This window comes from Ipomoea triloba, chromosome 11 (assembly GCF_003576645.1).
Source record: "Ipomoea triloba cultivar NCNSP0323 chromosome 11, ASM357664v1".
Taxonomy (NCBI): domain Eukaryota; kingdom Viridiplantae; phylum Streptophyta; class Magnoliopsida; order Solanales; family Convolvulaceae; genus Ipomoea; species Ipomoea triloba.
In genome coordinates, this window is record NC_044926.1 from 2038916 (window position 1) to 2059608 (window position 20693).

The following is a 20693-nucleotide window of genomic DNA, read 5'->3' on the forward strand; positions in this document are numbered from 1 at the left end:
TCAACAAAAAATAAGGGTGTGGTCAATAAGAAATAAAAGAAATTTTTCAAAAAATTACTTCTCTTTTTTTGGGAAGTTATTTTCCATTTGCAACAGTGGTGCAACAAATCACTCGAAATAATTATGCTCATTTTCCAAAAAATGAACCAAACATACCAAGACAATTTTTCAGAATGCAACCAAGCACTAATAACGAAAATGCTTTCTGAAAAATAACTCATTTTTCAAAAAAAAATTTCCTGAAGTCATTTTCCTATTTTTCAAACGGACCCTTATTTTTCTTATCCAATCAATCTTGTATGCTATAGTGCAATATTATTTAATTAGTTATTAAATTCTTTTTTAATTAGTGGTAGGACAGCTAACTCACAGACACCCAATGAATAAAAGTCACATCATGAGGAGAATATGAGCGGGGAAATTTAGGAGTGGTTCAGAGCCATTATTCTTCTTATTAACTATTATTTTCCTTCTATCTAGTCTATTCATAGTGATTAACATTGCTCTAAACTGGAATGAATTCTCACATTAAATCTTGCATGTCCAAAGCACATCATACATTTATTTGTTTATACACAGAGAAGGGCAGATTCAGTCTGCAGTAAACTTTCAAAGAGTACAGAACATATAGAAACTTGGCTCAAGCCTACATATTAGTGGATTTCTGAGAACTGGGAAGAAGCATATTAAAGCTTGTGCATAATCAGAGGAGCACCATACTGAGGTTGAGTGGTCACCCGCGAAAATGGAGCGTGCGCGTAAGAAGGAGAAAGCTCGAACGAGAAGCGTTGCAGAATCATAGCCATTGCCATTTTAGCTTCTATCAAAGCAAAGTTTTGACCAATGCATATTCGAGGCCCCCCGCCAAATGGGAAGAATGCTTGTTTGCCGTTTGTGGCCTTCATTATCCCTTCGCTGAACCTCTCGGGGTTGAACTCTTTAGCATCTTCGCCCCATATGTCAGTGTCGAGGTGCATCAGGAATATCGGTAATGACAGCATTACCCCCGGTGGCAGAATCATTTCTCCTAGCTTCGTTTCCTCTATGGTCCTCCTAGCTAGTCCACCTGCTGGCGGGTATAGCCTTAAAGACTCGTACAAAATCGTTGTCACCTGTAAGGAGGATAAGACAAGATCGAACGAGGTCCAAGATGAGCACTAGGCCACTAGCTATTGTCAACCATGTATGAAATGAATATTACTTACAACTTTAAGGTTATTCAAGCCTTCGAAATCTGGTTTCTTATCCCCGAAAACCTGCAACACCTCTTCCCTAGCTCGGGCTTGCCAATCTTGAAATCTGCTGAGTAGAATCATAGTCCACACCAGCATTGCAGAAGTAGTCTCCTGCCCTGCAAAATAGAACAGCATGCACTCGTCGATAATCTGTTCAATGCTCATCCCAAATTCCTTGTTCCCCTGCTGTCTGATTTCTTGCAAGTTGGATTCCAGTAATACGCCCAATAAATCATGCTTGTTTGTCTCCCCAGCCTGCATCGCCTTCATTCTTTTCTCGATAATAACCTGGATAGATGATCTCACTTCGTTCTCAATGGCGCTCATTCTTCTGTTCCTCTTAGTTGGCACAAATCTGCAGTAAAGTAATTACAAGTTAACGAAAACTAAACCACAAACTTTCATTTATATGCCCTATTGTCTCACAGTCGTTATTTTACCTCCATCCAGGTATATAAACTTGACGCACAGCTTCCATGAAGTGCGTGGCCTGTTCTTTCAGAAGCTCAAAGATCCTCTTTCCTTCTTCATAGCTGCTCCCAAACGCTGTTCGAGAAATCACATCACAGGTTAGGCCTTGCAGGTCAGGCCACACATCCACCTCACAAGAAGATGATCCTTTTCCATCGACAATCCCCTCCCACTTGCTCAGCATTTCAGAGCAGCTTAGCAAGAATGCAGGTTGCATAAGCTGTTGGTTGCAATTCAAGAACTCTAGCAGTTAAAATATTATCTAGTCCAGTGGTGCATGTCACATTTTTCATTATATAGTGATGCAAGTTTAATAGGTCAATGATGGTCATTTTGTGGTTCATAAAGCAACAACTCCCACCTTATCAAAGCATATTTAAACCTGTTTGGTAAAATAGTTAGCTTATCAGCCCATTTTGGCTTATTTGACCACTATTAGTTTTCTACAAACAGCTAATATTATTAATTCATCTAATGACTATCAGCTAACAAACAATCATTTACCAAACAAAGTCTTACACTATTCGTCCTAGGCTATTTGAGGCTAGGATCTAGGCTAGTAAGCCACTCCACTTTTACACCATCAATTGCACAAGACAACAAACTACAATAGAATTTGTTGGTTAAGCATATAATATATAAACATAAATATGCATTCTAACTATCATACTAGACTTAAAATACTTATCCAATAGCTAGATGTATAATAGGTGTATGAAATATGAATACTTGAGAAATATTACACACACCTTTAGCTTCTCTGAATAGAAGGCAGGATTGATTATTCTTCTGTGTTTTGCCCACTGCTCTTTCTCATAGCTCACAATTCCCCGTACCAACTTCCTCCCCAGTGGATTGTTCTTAGGCTTATGAAACAGATCATATTTGTTCAAAACCTCCTTGATTAGCTCAGGATCCCTGAGGAACACCATAGGCATGGGACCCATCCATACATAACAGTTTTTACCTGCAAAACATCATTGAATTTAACAGAATTCTGTGATGGATGAAATTCACAGCAGAATGGGAAGAATGAAAAAAAAAATAAAAAATACCATATTTGTTAGCGAGGTGAACAAAATACGGGATGACTCTCGGGGCTACGTTATCCGACAGAGCCATGGGCTTGGAAATGGCGTCACTCGTCATCTTCGCGAGCTCTTTCATGTCGCCGGAGAGGATTCTGTAAGGGTTTCCTTTGAGGCCTTGCTGTTTTAGGCACTTCTCCAGCTTCTTCGGCTTAAACCACACCCAACCCAACACTCCCCATGCGTACGCCAACAAACCCACTGAAACGCACAATCCCAGTAGGGTGTATATCGCCTCCATCTATCTCCGTCGAGGTCGCCGGAACTGTGGGGCTGTGGGCGTTCTTGATTTCACGATGGGTGTTAATGTGTTATATTGCGAGATTGCTGTGTGGACGCGTCAGGGATGACGACGGCGATAAAGCCGATAATTACTCGAAATTTATCCGTCCAACTGTGGGTACCATTTTATTTTATTTTGTCCTTTTATCTTGGAAAATGTTACTTTCTGATGTGATATATTAATTACTTTCGTTTATAAGAGCAGCCAGCAGCCTCAAATTTTTTTTGTAGGTAAAAGTCTATCTCATTATTCACTATTTTACTCAATCTCAAAAAAAAAAATTTACACATTAGTTTCAAGTTTTTTATTGGCCCCCAATTTTATTATCATATTTTAATTATTTTTTTATTTATTTAAAATTTATAATAAAATAAAAAATTAATTAATTAAAATAAACATACCTACATTTAATTAAAATGATAATTACAAAATTAAAATATTAAATACTTACAAATTAAAATTAATTGCTTTAACAGTAAACTAAAATCTTGTTAACAAAAATTAAAGTATATAAATAAAACAATAAAAAAAACAAAATCGAAATTAAAAAGCAATAAAATTTAAAATAAATAAATAAATAAAAGTTCGTAGCGTGTTTCAGAAACGCACCTGTTGGGCGCATATGTATCTCCACACGCCATTTTTTTTAATTCTCATGCAAAAATCATGTTTTGTTGGAGAAAAATTTATCTAAAAACCTCCATCCCATTAGCCAAAAACCAATCATAAATTTTTTCTGGTATGCAAACCCACCCCCCTCCCCCCTTCACTATTATTACAAATAAATTATAAAAGAATATAAATAATTAATTGCACTCAAAAAAAATAATTAATTTATTTTGTATAAATAAAAATGTAAAATATAAAAATAATTTGCAAATGTATTATTAGTACAATATATATGTAATTATATTTAACGATAAAAGAAAGGAAAATTGAAAAAAAAATAAAGTGAACAGAAATTGTATAAGCATGAATGCACAAATAAGCACAATACATAATTTAACACCGAATCTTATTACACCAACATATTTTTTAAATTCTTGTTAAAATCTTACACCAACACTATTTAAAAATAATTAATTTGAATGACATTTTTATTATTTTTATAATAGTTCCAGTAACTTGACCATTCCCAAGTATGGATTTCAATCATTCGTGGTTGCCTGTATTTACGTGCAAAAGAAGAATTATGTACTAAAATAGTGGACAACAACCTATTCAATAATGAACGCACATACGTACACCACATACATGAGTTCAACAAAATTAAATTTGTGGAATAAAAATATTATTTGCATTACAATTATAGTTTATATTAAAATAATTAAAGTATTAATATAAATTTTTAATTTATGATAATATAAATCATTTTAGTGTAGGAAGAAAAATGGTGTAAGAATATGCTGAAAATATTTCTTTTGGTTTAAAATTTAGTGAATTTGATATTTTGAGTTGGAGATGCCTAACTTTCTCTGTTGCATATGACCCATCCTAGTTTTCATGGTTGAGCATTTATCATTTCTAGAAGAATTAATGAATTATTTTTTTAGGTTGTTTATAGCTACTTGTTAAAACCAAGAATATCAATAAATTGCTCATGTTGAGTGTCGAATTTGTAATTTTGTTATTATCAAGTTAACAGTCTCACTAATTTAACTTGTGTATATTATTATCATATAATCTTTGAGGGATGATATACACAAGTTAAATTTGAAATATTATAATTTTTAATTCAACAGCTCAATTAACTTGTCCAAGTTAACCAAGTTATGAAGTTATCTCATTTCAATCATACGTCATTGTCGTTATTTACTATGGAGTACAATAGTAGACAACAACTTGTTCATTGCCCAATAAATGAATGCATAATGCACACTCCACGTGTCCACATGCAAATAAATTTTATCATTTGACTAAATGGTGACTGGTGAGGTTGTCAACCAATCAAATACCTCACTATACATATAACATGTTTCTAGAAATTTTTTTTTAAAAAAAAAAAAACAATTTTAGTCATTTATTTGATAGAATCTAATAGATTTTTAATTCGTAATTGAGAATAAAATATTGTGACATTTTTTTTAACTTTAAAAATGTAATGTTAATACTAGAGTGTAATTTTTAATAATGATGTATTTAATTAATATGGGTCCGAATTAATAAACCCGATAAATAATACTCATTACGTCTCATTTTATGTGTCTGATTCGATTAACGAAGACTTAACTGAAGTTATTTTTAATTCAATTTTTTATAATATTAAGCTTAGTATTAATATACAAAATTTATATATTTAGAAACTATACTAAATGTACTATTAAACACAAAAAATCAAATGTAAAAATAAGTAAAAAATAATAAAGAAAATAAACGAAGAAGAAAGAGTTGGTTTGACCAATGAATAGTAAGTAGGACAAATAAAATGGGACATGAGTAATAAATAGTAAACGGATAAGGAAGATGAATAAAACGAGCTATTACAAGATAATGTAATGCTATTACAATGATAGATTAGAACAATGAGTGAGAATATAATGTTTAAACAAGACAAATACAATGCCTTTTATATTGTCAAGTCACTTAACCGTCTCCGCAAAAAGGGGGTTGTTATAACAAACTTGGACCGCGCGCCCCGAACCCTCCTTTGACCGAGTCCCGATACCGACTTGGGGTTCGCAACCCAGTCGAGGTCCAAGGTGCTGACCCGGGGTCGACACCAGCCACGACCTAAGGCCGAACTAATGTCCAAGGTTGACCCAGGGTCAACACCTGCAGCCATGACCTAAGGCCAAAACCGAGGTCCAAGGTGCTGACCCGGGGTCGGCACCGACCCCCGACGCAAGTCCACCCGAAGTCACAGAGCACCGACCCGGGGTCAGCACTCGAGCCGTGGTCTAAGTGGAGCTCGCTTTCGGGTCCGAGTTCGCTCAGGTCTTCCTCGCTCCGCTCCTTCGGATCGGTTTGCACCGCACCACTTCCTAATATATCTATCAAATAATATAGAATAATACATTATTAAATAAATCCTAAAATCTAAACAAATAAACTAAACCCTAAGGTGTTGCCAATGTCTCGTGGCAGTCCATGAAAAGGTGTTGCATGGTTTCGTGCTCAGCATTACATTAAGTCTAATAAATGCTTATTACATTTCTATTTTATTTAAGCTAATCAAACACTATAATACAATTTATCAAGTCTATTTTTTCTGACAAGCCAAACAATAAAATTAAATTCTTATCATTCCATTATCTATTTTATTCATTATAAAATAAGATTTCTATTTCTTGAAAGTTCATGCATAGTACATACGTTGCTCTATACTGAAATGAGTTCTTACATTAAATCTTGCCTGTCCAAAGCATATTATTTATTTATTTGTTTATATAGTACACTAGTACAGAGAGGAATTCTGGGAACTGGGAAGAACCATATAGCATATTAAAGCCTGTGCATAATAAGAGGAGCACCATGCTGAGGTTGAGTCATCATTCTTCTAAATGGAGCATGTGCATAAGAAGGGGAAAGCTCAAAGGAGAAGCGTTGCAGAACCATAGCCATAGCCATTTTGGCCTCTACCAAAGCGAAGTTCTGACCAATGCAGATTCGAGGTCCCCCGCTAAATGGGAAGAATGCTTGTTTGCCGTTTGTTGCCTTCATTATGCCTTCCCGGAACCTCTCTGGCTTGAACTCTTTAGCATCTTCGCCCCATATCTCGGTGTCAAGATGGATCAAGAGTGTTGGTAACGACAGCAGTACTCCCGGTGGCAGAACCATTTCTCCTAGTTTCGTTTCCTCTATGGTCTTCCTAACTAGGCCAGGTACAGGTGAGTATAGTCTTAAAGACTCGTATAAAATCATTGTCACCTGTAAGGAGGATATGAAAATATAGCATATGAAGTTTATGGTACTCACAATGCTCAGAATAGTCTCGAATACACTATCTAAAGTTAATGTTAGATTATATTTATATCTAACACGTTAGTGTCAACGATATATGTATGACTTGGATTGATGTACTTACAACTTTAAGGTCATTCAACCCTTCGAAATCTGGTTTCGTATCCCCGAAAACCTGCAAAACCTCTTCTCTAGCTCGAGCTTGCCAATCTTGATATCTGCTGAGTAGAACCATAGTCCACACAAGCATCGCAGAAGTAGTCTCTTGCCCTGCAAAATAGAACAGGATGCACTCGTCGATGATCTGCTCAATGCTCATTCCAAATTCCTTGTTCCCCTGCTGTCTGATTTCTTGTGAGTTGGATTCCAATAGTATGCCCAATAAATCATCGTTGTTCGTCTCCCCGGCCTGCATCGCCTTCATTCTCTTCTCTACAATAACACGCATAGATGATTTCACTTCCTTGTCAATGGCATTCATTCTTCGGTTCCTCTTAGTTGGCACAAATCTGCAGTAAACTAATTACAATTTAATGAAAACCACAAACTTTCATTTCTACGCCTATCTTCATATTTCAGCTTCTAGCTTATAGCTTTTCAGCTTTCAGCTACCTTTTCAGCTAGATTTGCCAAACATAGCCGTTATTTTACCTCCATCCAGGTATATAAACTTGACGAACAGCTTCCACAAAGTGCATGGCCTGTTCTTTCAGAAGCTCAAAGATCCTCTTTCCTTCTTCATAGCTGCTCCCAAACGCTGTTCGAGAAATCACATCACAGGCTAGAGCTTGAAGGTCAGGCCACACATCCACCTCACAATATGATGATCCTTTTCCATAGACAATCCCCTCCCACTTGCTCAGCATTTCAGAGCAGCTTAGCAAGAAAGCCGGTTGCATAAGCTGTTGCAATTCAAGAGTTGAAGATAGAACTCTAGCAGTTAAAATATCATCTAGTTCAGTGGTAAAGCAAGTTTATGGAATAAAGTAACACTTCCCTGCCTTTACAAAGCTTTTTATATTATAACCCAAGTCTTCCGGTTTGCCAAACTGTAGACTTGTGCGCACAAGTAGCAAACCCAAAGTCAAACCCGCAATGTTTGTGGCATCCCCCACCCATTGCGGGAAACAAGTCTTAGGTAGTCTTCTCATCCACCACATATAGTTTAGGCTATTTCGTCCCTGGTCCCAGGCTAGTATTTGTGGTAGGAATCAGGAATCAAGAACCGAACCCCACCATGCTGTGAGGAACAAGTCTTAAGTGAAACTTCTCATAACGGTATATAATTTAGGCTATGTGATCCCCGGTCCTAGGCTAGTGTTGTGGTAAGTAATAGCAATCAAGAATCAAGAATCAAGAATCGAACCCCACCATGCAATGGGAACAAGTCTTAAGTGAAACTTCTCATTGACGGTATGTAATTTAGGCTATTTGATCCCGGTCCTACTCCACTTTAACACCATCTATTTGACCAAATCAGGTAAGACACAATCTCTCTGCTATAATTCTACACCAACTCAACAAGACAACAAACTATTATGGAATCAACTATAGCTTGATGTATTGTAGGTGTATGAATCATGTTTATTGTCTGAGAGAACAGAACAAAACTTGAGAAACATTAAACACACCTTTAGCTTCTCCGAATAGAAGGCAGGATTGATGAGTCTTCTGTGTTTTGCCCACTGCTCTTTCTCATAGCTCACAAGTCCTCGTACCAACTTCCTGCCCAATGGATTGTTCCTAGGCTTCTGAAACAGATCATGTTTGTTCAAAACCTCCTTTACTAGCTCAGGATCCCTGATGAACACCATTGGCATTGGACCCATCCATAAATAACAGTTTTTACCTGCAAAACATCATTGAATTTAACAGAATTCTGGAATGGATAGAACTCACAGCAGACTGAGAAGAATACCATATTTGTCGGCGAGGTGAACATAATACGGAATGACTCTCGGGGCTATGTTATCAGACAGATTCATGGGCTTGGAAAGGGCGTCGGTCGTCATCTTCGCGAACTCTTTCATGTCGCCGGAGAGGATTCTGTAGGGTTTCCCTTTGAGGCCTTGCTGTTTTAGGCACTTCTCCAGCTTCTTCGGCTTAAACCACACCCAACCCATTACTCCCCATGCGAACGCGAACAAACCCACCGAAACGCACACTCCCAGTAGGGTGTATATCATCACCTCCATCTCCGGCGAGGTCACCGGAACTGTGTGAGTTCTTGATTTCACGGCGGGTAACTGGGTTTCTCATATATCAACTGTTGGGCGGACACGTCAGGGATGACGACGGCGATAATAATTAATAACTCAAAAGTCAAAACTACTGGTAAATTAAGTGCCCCTTGGAAAATTAGATGTGACATAATTACTTTTTCATTACATTCAATTCAAACAAAATTTTCAACATTATTTTGAACTCAAATTCACCTTGCGAGATGGATTTGAGTTCAAAGAATAATTTGCCTATGAATTTGAGTTCAAAGAATAATTTGCCTTCTAGGAGTATCACGTTTATTGGATCCACCGTGAAAATTAGATAAGTAACTTTGTATAATGAATGCTTATTATAGTTCTATTTTCAATCTAACCCAACATTAGAATACAATTTATCAAGTCTATTCTATCGATAAATTAAATTCTTATTGTATCCATTGTCTATTTTATTCCTTATAAAAACTAGGATTAAAAGTTCATGCATTAGTACATACATTGCTCTAAACTGAAATGAGTTCTTACATTAAATCTTGCCTGTCCAAAGCATATTATTTATTTGTTTATATAGTACACTAGTACAGAAAGAAATTCTGAGAACTGGGAAGTGAAGCATATAGCATATTAAAGCCTGTGCATAATTAGAGGAGCACCATGCTGAGGTTGAGTGATCAATCTGTTAAATGGAGCATGTGCATAAGAAGGGGAAAGCTCAAAGGAGAATCTTTGCAGAATCATAGCCATAGCCATTTTAGCCTCTACCAAAGCGAAGTTCTGACCAATGCATATTCGAGGTCCCCCGCTAAATGGGAAGAACGCGTGCTTGCCATTTGTTGCCTTCATTATCCCTTCCCGGAACCTCTCTGGCTTGAACTCTTTAGCATCGTCACCCCATATCTCGGTGTCAAGATGGATCAAGAGTGTTGGTAACGACAGCATTACTCCTGGTGGCAGAACCATTTCTCCTAGTTTCGTTTCCTCTATGGTCCTCCTACCTAGGCCAGCTAATGGCGGGTATAGCCTTAAAGACTCGTATAAAATCATTGTCACCTGTAAGGAGGATATGACAATACAAGCACTATGTAAGATCTGCAGTATATATAGCATATGAAGTTTATGGTACTCACACTGCTCAGAATAGCCTTAACGAGTTAAGGTTAGATTATACTTACAACTTTAAGGTCATTCAACCCTTCGAAATCTGGTTTCTTATCCCCGAAAACCTGCAAAACCTCTTCTCTAGCTCGAGCTTGCCAATCTTGATATCTGCTGAGTACAATCATAGTCCACACCAGCATCACAGAAGTAGTCTCCTGCCCTGCAAAATAGAACAGGATGCACTCATCGATGATCTGCTCAATGCTTATTCCAAATGCCTTGTTCCCCTGCTGTCTAATTTCTTGTAAGTTGGATTCCAATAGTATGCCCAATAAATCATCGCTGTTCGTCTCCCCAGCCTGCATCGCCTTCATTTTCTTCTCTATAATAACACGGATAGATGATTTCACTTCCTTGTCAATGGCATTCATTTGTCGGTTCCTCTTAGTTGGCACAAATCTGCAGTAAACTAATTACAAGTTAATGAAACTAAACCACAAACTTTCATTTCTACGCCTATCGTCTCACTCACTCACAGTCCTTGTTATTTTACCTCCATCCAGGTATATAAACTTGGCGCACAGCTTCCATGAAGTGAATGGCCTGTTCTCTCAGAAGCTCAAAGATCCTCTTTCCTTCTTCATAGCTGCTCCCAAATGCTGTTCGAGAAATCACATCACAGGTTAGGGCTTGAAGGTCAGGCCACACATCCACCTCACAAGATGATCCTTTTCCATAGACAATCCCCTCCCACTTGCTCAGCATTTCAGAGCAGCTTAGCAAGAAAGCCGGTTGCATAAGCTGTTGCAATTCAAGAGTTGAAGATAGAATTCCAGCAGTTAAAATATTATCTAGTTCAGTGGTGCATGTAACATTTTCCATTGGGCCAGTTTTAGTGATGCAAGTTTATGGCATAAAGCAACACTTCCCTGCCTTTACAAAGCTTTTATATATATAACCCATTAACCCAAGTTTTCCGGTTTGCCAAACTGTACACTTTTGTGCACAAGTAGCCAACTCAAACTCAAACCCCCACCCATTGTGGAGACAAGTCTTAAGTAGTCTTCTCATCCACGATATATAATTTAGGCTATTTGATCCCCGATCCTTGTCTAGTATTGTGGTAGGAATCACGAATCAGGAATCAAGAATCGAACCCCACCATGCTGTAGGGAACAAGTCTTAAGTAAAGCTTATCATCAAAAGTATATAATTTAGGATATTTGATCCCTGGTCCTAGGCTAGTATTGTGGTAGAAATCAAGAATCAAGAACTGAACCCCATCATGCTGTGGGGAACAAGTCTTAAGTGAAGCTTTTCATCAACGGTATATAACTAGGCTATTTGATCCCCTTTCCTAGGCTAATATCATAGTAGGAATTAGGAATCAAGAATCGAACCCCACCATGCTGTCAGAAACAAGTCTTAAGTGAAACTTTTATCAACGATATATAATTTAGCCTATTTGATACCCAGTCCTAGGCTAGTGTTGTGGTAGGAATCAGAAATCAAGAATCGAACCCCACCATACTGTGGGAAACAAATCTTGAGTGAAACTTCTCATTTAGACTTTTTGATCCCCGATCCTAGGCTAGTATGCCACTCTACTTTAACACCATCTATTTGTCCAAATAAAGTAAGAGACAATCCCCCTGCTACAATTCTAGCTACCTCAACTCAACAAGACAACAAACTATTATGGAATCATGTTTATTGTCTTAGAGAACAGAACAAAAGTTGAGAAACATTAAACACACCTTTAGCTTCTCCGTATAGAAGGCAGGATTGAGTAGTCTTCTGTGTTTTGCCCACTGCTCTTTCTCATAGCTCACAAGCCCTCGTGCCAACTTCCTGCCCAGTGGATTGTTCCTAGGCTTCTGAAACAGTTCATATTTGTTCAAAACCTCCTTAACTAGCTCAGGATCCCTAATGAACACCATAGGCATTGGACCCATCCATACATAACAGTTTTTACCTGCAAAACATCATTGAATTTAACAGAATTCTGGGATGGATGGATAAAATTCACAGCAGACCGAGAAACATACCGTATTTTTCGGCGAGGTTAACATAATACGGGATGACTCTGGGGGCTATGTTATCCGACAGAGTCATGGGCTTGGAAAGGGCGTCGGTCATCATCTTCGCGAGCTCTTTCATGTCGCCGGAGAGGATTCTGTAAGGGTTTCCTTTGAGGCCTTGCTGTTTTAGGCACTTCTCGAGCTTCTTCGGCTTAAACCACACCCAACCCAACACTCCCCATGCGAAAGCCAACAAACCCACCGAAACAAACACTCCCAGTAGGGTGCATATCATCACCTCCATCTCCGGCGAGGCCATCGGAACTTTGGGAGTTCTTGATTTCACGGCGGGTAACCGGGTTTCATATATGATATGTCAACTCATGAGTTATGAAGACTGTTGGGCGGACACGTCAGGGATGACGACGGCGATAATAATTAAATGTGGCCGACTTGATATTTTAATTTTTTTTCCTTCTGTCTTGGAAAATTAGATGTGACATAATTACTTTTCATTTCATTAAATTCTAATATATTCATATATCACTAGCTATTGACCCGTGCAATGCACAGACTAATATTAATATTAATAGGAATGAAGCATTTTTGTACAAAAAGGCAGTTAAAAACGTTAAAAACTTTGGAAAGGAAAAAAAATGTTAAGATTAATGAATTTAGAAATTACAAAGTTCTAATTAATTAACAAATTACAAATTGTTAAAGACTTCTTTGTAAACTACATTAGTTGTACTGTTAAGAGTACTTTTTGAATCATTACAAATTAAAATCTTGAGGCCGTTTGGTTGACTTATTCTTGATGCAGCAACATATAGTTGTCCATGGACAAAAACTGGTTTCCTAAGGATCAAACCAACATTGGACAAAGTTTGGCCTTGACTCTTGTTGATAGTCATTGCATATGACAACATGAGAGGAAATTGTCTTCTATTGAACTTGAAAGGCAATCTTGTGTCAGATGGCGTTATCGTCATTCTAACAATCAAAACCCTAGTGCCAGCATTTGGTCCTGCAAGTATACTTCCTTCAACCACATGTTCACCAATCTAGTACCATTGCATAGTCATAGACTGTGATCAATATTCCTCATTAACATTACAGGTGACCCAACCTTTAATGTTAAAGCATGATTTGGCAAGCCTGAAGCTCTAATAGTGTTTAAGAATTCAGGTGTATGGACATCTGCAAGTACAGTAGAAGTACCATCAGCTTTGCAAGCTGTGTCAGAACTGAAATACGTCTTCCCTTCACCTATAGTCAAGTCCGACATATATTTATTCACTTCACAACTTGTAATGTTGGTGCTAAAATAGCACTGCTATGAAAGCAACTACCATCAATTATACCACCGTTGAACTGAGGGAAAGTACTGTTAACAATAGTTGCAATAGGATCACCATTACATTTCAACAACATTTGAGAAGGGATATCAACCTCAGCGTAACCATCGTTATCTTCTCCAATAGTACCATCACCTATTGAAGAAAGCCAGTTTGCAAATTCTTCCATTCGTTGTTGATCCAAACCAGGTTGCATACTATTTAACCTCAAATTCTTTGTTAGGCGCATAACTTTGCAATGCTTCCAAAGGTATGATGAATTTATAGCTGAAGAAACAATGTCTTGTCTTGATCCTTTTGGCACCACAGGTAAAATTTGCCTAAAGTCACCTCCGAATACCACTGTTTTACCTCCAAATGTCCTATGACCACTGTCTTGATTAACAAATCTTAATATATCTCGCATTGTTCGATCCAAAGCCTCAAAACAGTGCTTGTGCATCATTGGTGCTTCATCCCAAATTATCAACTTCGCTGCAACAATGAGATCTGCCAACTGGCTACCTTGATGAATATTGCAAGTTGACTCTTCATTGATAGAAATAGGTATTGCAAATCGAGAGTGTGCTGTTCGTCCTCCCGGCAAAAGCAAAGATGCTATACCACTAGATGCCACATTGATAACTATTTGACCTTTAGCTCTAATATAAGCTGATAATGCCCTCCAAAGAAATGTTTTGCCAGTACCACCATACCCGTAAACAAAGTACAATCCACCCTTGTTAGAATAAACATAAGAAATAACAGCATCATAAATTGACCTTTGTTCATCTGTAAGTTGACCATGAAGTAACTGACTTTCTTTAGCAAGCAACTCACGGTCGTATGATAACTCTTCCAAGATCAACCTATTGTCAGTGGTAAGAGACAATTCTCCTGAGACTAAAGGCATGTCTGGAAAATCCTTCAAACTCTTATTGTAAAGTAATAACAGTTTTTCCAGCTGTATTAGTGCAAACTCCTTTTTTTCTTGGTCGTTTAGAAACAAATCTGAGGAATTGAAATTAGAAATTTGTTAGTTAAAAGAAAGGCTAATTTACAATGTAATTAAGATAATATAAATCATCTGATGTTAAGAAAGTATGGAGAAATGAATACCTTGATCATTTAATACTTTTCATCGATTGTATTGAGCATCTTCTGCCAGATACGTCCAAACCTCGTTCCAGACATATTCAGGCCTTCCCATTGTGTTTGCCATTAAAAGTGTGACAAACAACTTTCTTAGTGAATGTGCAGTAGACCATTCGCTAGCTTCCTTAATTGCATCAATGTACTCAAGATCATCATCTAGTAACCCACGGGCATAACATGCATCCTTAAAAGTGTTGTACTCTTTTCCATTGTATGTTTTGATGTCTTCAAAACTCTGAGGTCCTCGAACTATGTTCAATAGGCAACGAAGATAATAAAGCTCCCCAGAACCAGGTGGTACGTAAAAAATACGACCAATAGAAAAACCACGTTGCCTTGGCTGCCATTGCTGCATATTTTTTTTCCAAACAAATTTATTGGGCATTTCAATATAACTTAGCAATCTCGCTTCAGAGTATTTCTTGTTAGCTTCAAACCATTCAGTAAACATGCTTTCACCCAAGGTCTGTCGATTCAAAATGGTTTCCACATCTTCATCGTCTTGAAAGTATACTGTTTGGCTATCTGGCAAGTGGAAACTAAGTCGCTCCACAGCTGGAGTTCTGCACTGTATGTCATAGCTAAGTAACCGCCAAGTAGCCTCTGAAGCTGAAACATACCTACAGTCATAATACATGTTTATCTCATCAACAACCTCAACACCATTAGCTTCTGCGGAACTTCTATAGAATTCGGCAGTGACTCGATCATTTGCTTTGTTGATATACTTGAATAAGTACTTGATAGATCTGGACTGGTTGCACCATTCAACATTCAAATGTGCCCTGTACCTCAACAACAAATATCTGTTATGAGGCACCACATACCTATTGTCCATTTGAATACCATTCTTTGTTATTGTTCTTCCATCATCACACCTTCTATATATAGGGTATCCATCTTGATCAAAACTTGATGAATCAACAAATCTTTTGGGGAAGTATTTGGTACATCGTCCATTAACCATACAAGGTGAGTTAGATCTAGCAACATCGCAAGGACCATGCACCATGAATTCTTCGACAGCCTTATAGTAATCTTTATCAATCTCTATATCAGAAATTTCCGATGAAATGAATTTATCAATGGAATCAGGAGATGATTCCATCCTGTTGGATCCAAGGAACAACAGTATATGTGCGTGTGGTAGTCCTCTTTTTTGGAATTCAATTGTGTATATTACTGTTCAATAAAAAAAATTAAATTAATATCAAAACAATTGGAAAATGGCATACTACAATGATAAGTAAACAATGAATTAGTGACTTACATGCTTTGACGGGACCAAAGAGTTCTGCTGATTTTAATTCTTTAACCAAACTATCAAGCTTCATTTTGAAGACGCAACTAACAATATCAGGTCTATCTTCTGTCCGCAAACCTCTAACTTCAATAAACCGTTGGATTTCAGGCCACTTTGGGTTACATGTAAATGTAATGAATAAGTTTGGATAGCCTATCCAACGACATATAGCCATGACATCTTGGTAGTTTTGTATCATATACCTTGCACCTCCTGTAAAGCTTGATGGTAAGATAATTTTCTTCCTTTGGGTTGAAGGGTCTATATCTCCCCTAAATAATGCATCCGACAACCCTTTGTATTGTTCACAACGCAATGCCTTCTGATTGTTTCTTATAAACATAAGTCTACCAGATTCAACCATTGTATAAGCATCGACCAAGAATTGTTGAAACAACCTCTTTGAATGCAACAATGTAGAAAGTTCACTTCTCCTTTCATGTAACCTAAAAGCAAAATACTCCCGTAGTGTTAAACGTTGCCTAGATCCAAGTAGTTGACTACGATTAGCTGCAAATTGGATGTCATCCCTATACCCATCCTCTCCATATGGAAACAAAATAGGATATTGCATAGGTAAGTAAGCAGGGTTGAGTTCACTGATTCTTTTGAGTTTCCCTGTTTTTGACTCCACCAAAATATCGCGAAAACCCATGTCTAGATCTAGGTCACCAACTATCAATGCAGCAACCTCAGATACTGTAGGTAAATTATAGGTCCTAGCATCCTTGCTCCTCTTCCCTAACAGTCTCATTTTTACCTCAGTTCGTGGGTTGTTGTGAATCTCAGACCTAGTCATTCTAAATGACTTAACCAGCACATTGTTGTCATCCAGTGCTTTTTTTTTTATGTCGTTTACCACCTCTAGGTGTAAAGAAGTTGTACCGCTTTCATGCCTACATAGAAAAAAAATTGAATTAAATTCTTTTATTTGATACAATAACAAAATAAGATGATGAAATAAGAATAGGTGTAAGAGTATATGTGCATACCTTATTGAATCAACACGATTGTTAATCTCATTCTCGGTGTCGTGAATGTACAATTGGGCAAATTTTGGTTGAGCACCATCCATGGGCAGCAAACTACCTATCAAATGGAAGTTCTGGCCGTTTATACGGTAGACAGGTGGACCACCACACTTTGTTCACTGTCCTGTCTACTTTCCCACCCATTGAAGTGAAACATAACATATTGTTGTAAGACCTAATATTTTGCAAGAAGTGGTTTCTCTTCGGACCATCCGTAAAAAAATAGATCATATAATTCTTTCGGTGGTTTTGTGGGAGGTGGTAGTTTTATCTTTCCATGTCCACAACACAATGAATATTTAGTAATACCGTTAAGATATGACTTGTTCAACCGTTCCTCGTACCAAAAAAGTGCCCCACAATGTAAGCATGAATCACAAGCATCACCAAAGTCGGCATAATCAACTATAATAAAATTAAAAAAGTTTAAGTTGTAACCCATAAAAAAAAACAATAATTTGTAGCTACCATATATTTAAAAAATGAGAAAAAAAATTACCAGGTAAAACATCTGGGATGATATCTTCCTGTTCGCTACATTGATTGAAGTCGCTGTGGAGGTTACGACCATCAGAAGCAGACCGATTGTTTGTATTGATTAATCGACTACTTGGTTTTTTGATTAAGTTAGTGATAGATTCACTATAACCTGAACAGATTAACCACATGTTTAGGGTAACAATTAAAGTTTCGAATAAAATTTGTATACTATAACTATATTTGACTAACAAAAGAAAAAGAGTAAAGATTAATAAATTATATACCAATACCGGCATGTGTTGTAGAAGGCCCAACTTGAGCGTCTATATGTGGTTGGTTAATAGCAACATTTTCTAAAAAAATTGAAGACACCCATAATACAAACCATCAGTCAAGCAACCAACTTTTTAAAACTATGAAATACAATTTCTAATAATCTATTATATTTTGATAAGTAAGTTTTTTTAAAAAAATACATACCATTAGTCAAGACACTATTTGGAGTACGGAGACTTGGTTGGAGTACACGTCCTACTCTTTCATGAGTGTGACTACCAGTAAGGGATTCCATTGTTAAATCTGTAGCCATAAGCTCCGAACAGTTAAAATAAGAAGTTTACTAACTATTAACAACATATTTATTAGTTTTCGCCATGATTTCTCATTAATAATTTAATGAAACAATTCTAACAAATACACTTTGTAACTTTAATTGAAAATCATATAAAAGACAAAGATTTCATTTACTATACCTGTAGCTTGGTTTGCTGGCGGGGTGCTCGAAATTGCAGATAAGGGTGTGCGATTACTCACGTTACGAACACTAACTTCTTTTGAGCATACTAATAAGACATTACATAAGTGTTATTCGAATTACAATGTAATAGTACAGTAAAAAGAAAATGAAGTGAGTACTAACCATTAGTTAATACGCTCAAAGGCGTAGATAAGGATGCTTGAAAAATTCCACAGAAAGGTCTAGGAGTCTTATAAGATGATAACTGGCTTTGTTGTGGTGGATTGCTATTCTCATGACCCAACGAATTTTCATTTTCTATAAACACAAAAAAGAAAAGAATAATGTATTTCCATAATGATTGAATACATGTTTTTTATGATTTAACAAATAAAAAAACAGAATTTTTTTTTATTAATGTTAGAGAGTACTAATAGCCTTAAATTAAAATGTTATTATAAGGCCACAAAGTATCTATATATCTATATATATAATAATAATCTATATAATATATATCTACAACAATATCTATAATCTATAACATCTATAATATATAATAATAATAATAATAATAATAATAATAAATATATAAGGAAAGGGTCTGTGATTGTTGGCCGAACAGTCTACCACTTTCCCCTTTCTGCGATTTCTATCTTTGAGCGATAGAAATCTGGAAACATCACTGATCCAAATCTTCTTCTCTTTAGCTCTGTTTGTGGTAAAAGTGTAGATCGGTTAGCCTGCAATTTCTATGAAACTGCAGCACTTCTAGCCTTTAGATGTTTGTTAACCTACAAAGTGGGAATCGGAAGTTTGTGTGGACGCCGGTGATGTAATCCGGCGCGGTTGGTTGCAAAGCTATGCTAGAGGATACATTTCGGAGATTTTGGGTATGTTTTTGTTCTTTAAAATGTTTACCTACTAATTTTAAGATTATAGTACCGATTACTCCATTTGATTTAGGAATTCTGTTCGTTGGTATAAATTCTTACAATATGCTAGTTGTATTAGTAATCTTAACCTTAGATTTGGTCCAAATGTTCAGCAATCCCAAATACCTTAGTAGTAAAGTACACAGTAGGACTCAGTTTAGTACCTCTAGGGTTTATTTGGGATTGCATGGTGATGAAATCCTAAAATTGAAATGGTTATAGTCGATCTGTGAATTTCTAAACTGCAAGAACAGTTATAAATTGCCAAAAATGCAATTTAGTTAGGTCCTTGGGAATAATTTTGGTAATCTAAAGCTGTGTAAGTTAATGTGTATGTATTCTTATTTTTTTGTAAAATTTGATTTTCTACTATTGTTAACAGTGGATTATAAAGATCAAAATGAATCGGAAAAAAGATAAGTTATTGTTTGCTAGGTTCTAAAAATTCTACATCCTACACTGCTATCTTGCGTTATATACTTGCTATACTAATTTGTGCTACTCTGTACAAATATTTCAGGTTTTTAGAGTATATAGAAGTTACATCAAATTGCAGATAAGCTGCAATACAGTTCTTGTACAGATGCAGTTTTGGTTCATGTAATGAGTACGAAAAAAGATAAGTGTTTTTTTCCTAGTTTTGCATACTTTTCACCAGCATAGTATTTTTTTTGGTACTAATTACTAAGCCTTTTTACAGATATTAAAGATTGCTAGAGTACAAAAGAATATGCAGCAAAGATAAGATAACAAACTTTATTCCTAAGCTCTAGTAGATAGATGTAATCAGATGTAATAGTTGAGAAGTACAGACTTAGTAAATTGAAACTGAATATACATACCTTTGTTGTCTGCTTCTTGCTTGCGTTTAGTTCCTATGACTGTAGATTTTGTCAACCTCTTCATTCCTTAATTGTGTTTGTTTAGAGAGTATGTTGTAATGTGATTGTGATTGTAACTTACATTGAGGCATTTATAAAGTGAAATGAAGCTGGGCATCCATTGATCATGTAACCATTAAATGATATTGCCATGGGAAGGTGAAATGAAGCTGGGCATCCATTGATCATGTAGCCATTAAATGATATTGCCATGGGAAGGCCAATAGTTGAAATCATTATGAATAAATATTTGTGTGCTATTTAATGTCAGTTTTCTTAATAATTGGGACAGTTGTGTGTGCTGCTTTGCAGAACACTTAAAAGTTTTTAATAATCAATCATGCTTTCATAAAATAGAATTAAAATATCATCAGATCATATTTCAATGCTACATTGTTGTTTTCACAGATACTATAGCTTATCTTAACTTCCCAAATTTAATTTTCTAGTCATGTTTGAATAAATTGTTTTAAAATCATTGTTTTAAGTTCATTAGAATAATAAATAAATTTTGATTAAGTTA

General features: G+C 36.4%; 3 protein-coding genes across 6 annotated transcripts; all 3 read right to left on the reverse strand.

Moving 5' to 3' along the window:
- Positions 1-506: 506 nt before the first annotated feature.
- On the reverse strand, positions 507-12690 carry LOC115996341 (cytochrome P450 CYP72A219-like). Of its 4 annotated transcripts, XM_031235549.1 has the most exons (6): positions 12343-12682; positions 12052-12269; positions 10848-11095; positions 10369-10753; positions 10192-10246; positions 6414-6889 (listed from the first exon to the last, which is right to left on the reverse strand). In XM_031235549.1, the coding sequence occupies exons 1-6, from the start codon at positions 12632-12634 to the stop codon at positions 6519-6521; spliced, it is 1569 nt and encodes a 522-aa protein (XP_031091409.1). In that variant the 5' UTR covers positions 12635-12682; the 3' UTR covers positions 6414-6518. The 4 variants fall into 4 exon arrangements, with proteins under 4 accessions (XP_031091408.1, XP_031091411.1, XP_031091409.1 ...); XM_031235548.1 differs by lacking the exons at positions 6414-6889; positions 10192-10246; positions 10369-10753; positions 10848-11095; positions 12052-12269 and adding exons at positions 507-1112; positions 1206-1590; positions 1676-1926; positions 2456-2673 and having other exon boundaries at positions 12343-12690; XM_031235551.1 differs by lacking the exons at positions 6414-6889; positions 10192-10246; positions 10369-10753; ... (1 more) ...; positions 12052-12269; positions 12343-12682 and adding exons at positions 687-1112; positions 1206-1590; positions 1676-1926; positions 2456-2673; positions 2762-3129.
- Positions 12691-13022: 332 nt separating this feature from the next.
- LOC115996938 (ATP-dependent DNA helicase PIF1-like) lies at positions 13023-14565 on the reverse strand. Its single transcript, XM_031236384.1, has 3 exons — positions 13668-14565; positions 13433-13584; positions 13023-13379 (listed from the first exon to the last, which is right to left on the reverse strand). The coding sequence occupies exons 1-3, from the start codon at positions 14563-14565 to the stop codon at positions 13023-13025; spliced, it is 1407 nt and encodes a 468-aa protein (XP_031092244.1).
- A 225-nt stretch (positions 14566-14790) lies between these two features.
- Positions 14791-20195, reverse strand: LOC115996940. The gene is made up of 10 exons (XM_031236385.1): positions 20132-20195; positions 18541-18675; positions 18374-18463; positions 18102-18200; positions 17906-17974; positions 17641-17790; positions 17451-17546; positions 17103-17199; positions 16078-17006; positions 14791-15989 (listed from the first exon to the last, which is right to left on the reverse strand). Exons 1-10 carry the CDS (start codon positions 20193-20195, stop codon positions 14791-14793), a joined length of 2928 nt encoding a protein of 975 aa, XP_031092245.1.
- Between the last annotated feature and the right edge of the window lie 498 nt (positions 20196-20693).

Excerpts from the sequence above, each read along its gene's own strand:
- LOC115996341 (XM_031235548.1), bottom strand. The coding sequence starts at position 12,634 with ATGGCCTCGCCGGAGATGGAGGTGATGATATGCACCCTACTGGGAGTG. Across the intron at positions 1,927-2,455 it reads TCTATTCAGAGAAGCTAAAG|CTTATGCAACCTGCATTCTT; the intron begins GTGTGTGTAATA and ends TGCAACCAACAG. Across the intron at positions 1,113-1,205 it reads GCTTGAATAACCTTAAAGTT|GTGACAACGATTTTGTACGA; the intron begins GTAAGTAATATT and ends TCCTCCTTACAG.
- LOC115996938 (XM_031236384.1), bottom strand. The coding sequence starts at position 14,565 with ATGCCTTTAGTCTCAGGAGAATTGTCTCTTACCACTGACAATAGGTTG. Across the intron at positions 13,585-13,667 it reads CAACGGTGGTATAATTGATG|GTGAAGGGAAGACGTATTTC; the intron begins GTAGTTGCTTTC and ends ACTTGACTATAG. Across the intron at positions 13,380-13,432 it reads CATTAAAGGTTGGGTCACCT|ATTGGTGAACATGTGGTTGA; the intron begins GTAATGTTAATG and ends CAATGGTACTAG.
- LOC115996940 (XM_031236385.1), bottom strand. The coding sequence starts at position 20,195 with ATGAAGAGGTTGACAAAATCTACAGTCATAGGAACTAAACGCAAGCAA. Across the intron at positions 17,975-18,101 it reads AAATAGTGTCTTGACTAATG|AAAATGTTGCTATTAACCAA; the intron begins GTATGTATTTTT and ends CAATTTTTTTAG. Across the intron at positions 15,990-16,077 it reads CTTTGGTCCCGTCAAAGCAT|TAATATACACAATTGAATTC; the intron begins GTAAGTCACTAA and ends TTTATTGAACAG.